The sequence below is a fragment of the Pinus tabuliformis genome, chromosome X, assembly GCF_031772625.1.
Source record: "Pinus tabuliformis cultivar Carrire ecotype Pingquan chromosome X, CPIR1, whole genome shotgun sequence".
Lineage (NCBI taxonomy): Eukaryota > Viridiplantae > Streptophyta > Pinopsida > Pinales > Pinaceae > Pinus > Pinus tabuliformis.
In genome coordinates, this window is record NC_142308.1 from 1,731,060,133 (window position 1) to 1,731,064,748 (window position 4,616).

At 43.5% G+C, this 4,616-nt stretch overlaps 1 protein-coding gene across 1 annotated transcript; it reads left to right on the forward strand.

The window, feature by feature from the left end:
- The first annotated feature begins 3,573 nt into the window (after nt 1–3,573).
- On the forward strand, nt 3,574–4,362 carry LOC149146701 (uncharacterized). Its single transcript, XM_089449284.1, has one exon. It carries the CDS (start codon nt 3,669–3,671, stop codon nt 4,176–4,178), a length of 510 nt encoding a protein of 169 aa, XP_089305410.1. The 5' UTR covers nt 3,574–3,668; the 3' UTR covers nt 4,179–4,362.
- The last annotated feature ends 254 nt before the right edge of the window (nt 4,363–4,616 follow it).

The window sequence follows — 4,616 nt, forward strand, 5'->3', positions numbered from 1 at the left end:
CTTACTATTATTCAAATAAAAAAAATTATTGGCTAGTCATCGATGGCATTTAATAAGGCCAAATAATTTGCGTCATAGCTATTAACTATTGTTGTATTAAAAAAAAAACTTTTAGCCCAACAAAAACAATTTATGTTATATACTAAAACCATATTCTAAAGTCTTGGTTAGACTAAAACTGTATTTTAAGGTTTTGGATAACTGTATTATAGGTCTTGGATAAATGTGATTAGGTTTGTTAAAGCATTCCTAAATATTAAGTCATTGTTCATGGTTATTCTTGCACATGACCATGATGTAGCCTCATTCATCACTAATATTCAAACAAACAAACTCTTATTCTTGCACATAACCATGATGTAGCCTGACTCATCACTATTATTCAAACAAACCAACTCACTCATTGTTGATCCATAATGAGATAGACATTCAATAGTGCCAAATACTTTTGGCTCTTAACCATTAACCTATATCTTTACATTAAAAAAATAAAATTCAACTTTTAACCCATGCATTAAAACCATAAACATGATGAGGTGCACTGCTCAAGCACTTCTAAATGTAAAATCACCCTTTCAATTTCCACTCTATTTAATTGTTATTTTTAGACATGACTATTTAATACACATACCCATGATATAACTTTGAATTCTCACTCTTTTTTATTGTTATTTTTGAACATAATCATAATATAACTTTCCATTTACACTTTACTTCACCTAGGATAATTTGCAAAAACGAGGCATGATCGGTCTGTCCTGTTGCCATCTATGTAATGAGGTTTTCGAAACCCAGGATCATTTGCTGAATCATTGTATGTATACTCTCAGCATTTGGGAGGAGATCCGAGTACTTTTCGGAATGACGAGGAGGGATCCTGGTAGTATACGGAATACGCTATTTCACTGGGGCAAAGGCAATTTCCAAAGTCCTGTTGTAAGAAGACTCTGGAATCTCGCACCCGGTTTTCTCATCTGGGCGATCTTGAAAGAAAGGAATCGACGAATCTTTCGGGATACCTATAGGCAAAGGCAGCAGCTTTGGGAGGAGATATGCCGATCTTTGAAAGAAACGGTGTTAGCAGAAGCTTGGGATGAAGAGGATTGGCGTCTGAACCCGGAGGAACAGAGGATCATACTCCAACTAAACTTGGCGTTCCAAATGCTTTATCCCAGTCCTGACCGGCAACTAAAGAAAGCAGTACCAAGCCCTAACCATTACCGAATGCCTGGTGAGCGAAGATTGAAGCTTAATTTCGATGGTGCTTCCAAGGGTAACCCGGGGCAAGCAGGCTTTGGGGGTCTGTTCAGGGATAATAGTGGTCATACAAGATGGATTTTTGCTGAAGATGGCGGAGAGATGACAAACAATGAAGCGGAGCTCTGGGCAGTTTATCATGGCCTCAGAATAGCAGTTCGAAATGGTTATCTGGGGTTAGAGATAGAGGGCGATTCACTCATTACTGTTGACATGTTGAAGAAGTTAAGAAACGGAAAGAGTTGGGTCTCTGTCTCCAAGAGTTGGCGGACAGCTGCGATCCTGCAGGACATTGAACAACTCCTGCGTAGGATTGAATACATTCTGATTACTCATGTGCTACGTAATGGCAACCGGGCAGCCGATCTATTGGCTAATTGGGGGGGTGGAGGGCCGAGTAGGAGAGTGGATTGCAATTGGGCATCGGTACAAAATGATCCCAGCTGGCATGACTTAGATATAATCATACATCAAGATTACGTTGATGCGGTAGCTTGGCAGAGGAGCTCGGCGCAATGATTTCATTATACCTAGGATATGATGTTACAACGGTTTTGCAGCGGATTCATTACACATCTGGGAAGGATACTCTGCAGGCGGAAGGACAACGCATTTAAGCGGCGATCATACTATACAGCATTTCGATCTTATGTGGTTAATAACCTTAAGGAGTGTAGCATGCCACCCAGGGGGAGATTGAGAATCCCAAGATGCAATTGGGCTAAGGTACCGAGGCGACGTTCACATTACGACGACGGAGTACTCCTACTACCCTCGCATAATGGCGGTGTTACAAGCAGGGATATTAATGATATAGCCAGATCGTGCTGGGCTTTGATAGCAAGGTGGCAGGATCTTGGGTCCTTTAGTATTGCATGCAATTCCTTTAACCTCCCCCTGCATTGCTTTAGAGTAAGGAATTTCGCAGCCCAATTCTATAAGCCGAGTGTCTGTAGGCTGATGGAGTATCAGGAGAGGCGTGGAGGTAGGATTACGCGTAGTCAAACGGCGAACCCAATGGAGAAAGGCAAGAACCCAGTGGGGGAAACCATGAAGAAGGCTTTCATTGACTTTCAGGGGGATTCGGACGAGGAATTGGATGTGACGAAGAGTTTTGCAGAGGAAGCACCTCGCAGAGGAGGGAGAGGTAAAGTGGGTTTGGGGAAGCCCCTGATGCGGACAGTGGAGAATAGTGAGGACGACAGTCAAGACTGGAGTGATGCTGAACGAGGTCGGAGTGGGGAAATGCGGGGGCGAGGGCCACAGCGAGGGAGAGGGCGCCCAGCGGGCCGAGGTGGTCGCGGCCATCGAAACGCAAACCAGTATGAGGATACAGGGGAGGGAGCAGCCAGTGAGGGACGAGGTCACAAGCGGGGGAAGAAGGATCTACGGAGGCGTCTGCAAGAGGCAGAAGCTGCGTATGTGGTGGATACTCATCCGAATATCCGAAAGATGATAGAACAAATGGAAGACGAAGCTCTGCAGGGGTATTCGGAGCCAGAGATGGATGATTGGGAACAATACTTACCTGATCCTGGACACACCCGCGGTCGAATGTCACTATACAAACAGTCGCTGCATGTGTATTGGGGGATGAAACGTTTATTAGCTAAAGCCATGGAACAGGTGGCTCTCGAGATGGCAGAGCTGATTCAGGGAATTCCCACTACGAAAAAGGAGCTGAAAAACATTCAACTCATTCTCATGATGCAAGAAAAGAAGATGGACGATATTGTGCAGTTGTTGCAGGCGGGAGGTTTGGGGGTCAAGCTGGAGAAGGAGGGGCAAGAGGATCCAAAGTAGTAGCAGTGGCTTTTTTCAGTATGGTTGGTTTTCTATGTTTTGTTTATATATATGTTGGTGGGCAAAGATTCTAAATTGTTAGTAAAACTGGATGTTTATATTGCATGGATAGAAAGACTGGTTACATTTTGTTTTTGGATGGCTTTCAAACATTTCAGATGGTAAGCCTGGTTTCCCTTAAGGGCGGGCGATGACCTGTCCATGTTCTGTAATTTTCAAATGGTTTTATAGTAATGGCAAATAGAATACCGCACTAGCTTACAAAAAAACACTTTACTTATTTATTTGCTATTTTAAATAGGGCCATGATATACCCTCACCTTTTACCAACCCTACAAATAATACACAAATAATGTAAACTATTATTATTTATAATTAATATATCCGCTTTTCTATATAGGTCCCGCCACTTTTCTCTGGAGATTCATCTCTGAAGGCCAGAAAAACCATTGGATGCTTTGCTGTTCAAGCCTCCTCCACCAACAGTCCCGTGCACGAAATTCCGATCCATTGGCATATTTTCTTTAAATAAATTCCCATTTCGTGGTATTCGAATTTCTCACCAACTGTAGCCTCCCCTCCTCCACCCTCCGAATCCTGCCGCAGAGATGGGCGACCCCAACAGCCCCCCTCGCTGCTCCACTATCTTGGGTCTGCTCTTCTCTCGCTGCTTCTACAGATCGGACGATAAGCGTTCGCTCCTTTCACTGCCGTGGTTTCAGAAGGTCAGGCGATCAAACCCTGGCGCTGATCCAGTGGAGGCGGATTCTCAGAGTTGGTGGCGCAAGAGGTGGAACAGCGTCAGATGGGTCGGAGAATTGTCGGAATTCATCGTTACCGACATTGGAAGTTGCTGCAGCGGTCCTAAATGGAAATACTTCATTCGCAGATTCAAGGCAGACGGCAAAACGATTTACAGTTCAAGACCTTCAAGATTCCAGTACGATCCCCCGAGTTATGAGCTCAATTTTGACGACGGGATTCGGCAGGCCGAGGATCATCAGTGCCAGGGTTTGTCTTTGACTACAGTGAATCTCGAGTCTGCAGGGGCCAGAATTTCCAGAAGAGCTGTAAAGGATATACAGAACCTGCAAGTAATTCAACCCTGCATGTCATAGGTAACCGGAATTTACTTTGAGCGTGCGCGTCCGTGGCTTGGGTTTTTGTGGGCTCGTATGAATTTTCGTTTTGGGTTCAGCGCCTTATGTATCAATCATGCAATTCCATATTAAAGTAATGATGATCTTGTGTTAGTATTGCAATTTTGGTCTATGAATGCCAATACATACTGTTTCTGTTAAATGTCTCCATAAAAATTCGAGTTAAAGAAACAGTCATTATGGCGTTCATGGCGTCAGCGCATGAGCTTGAACTCCATTACCAGCGACTGGTCTTGCCTAAAGAATTTGTGTCATTCTTGATGTTACTTCCGCATGTCTTGGACCAAAAAATGATGTAATATCTGAGTAGCTGCCATCAAATAAATACTTAATAGATAAATGAAAATTAAAACAAATAAACTTGCTTCTTGCAGCCATTAAAGTTTTAGCTTGCTT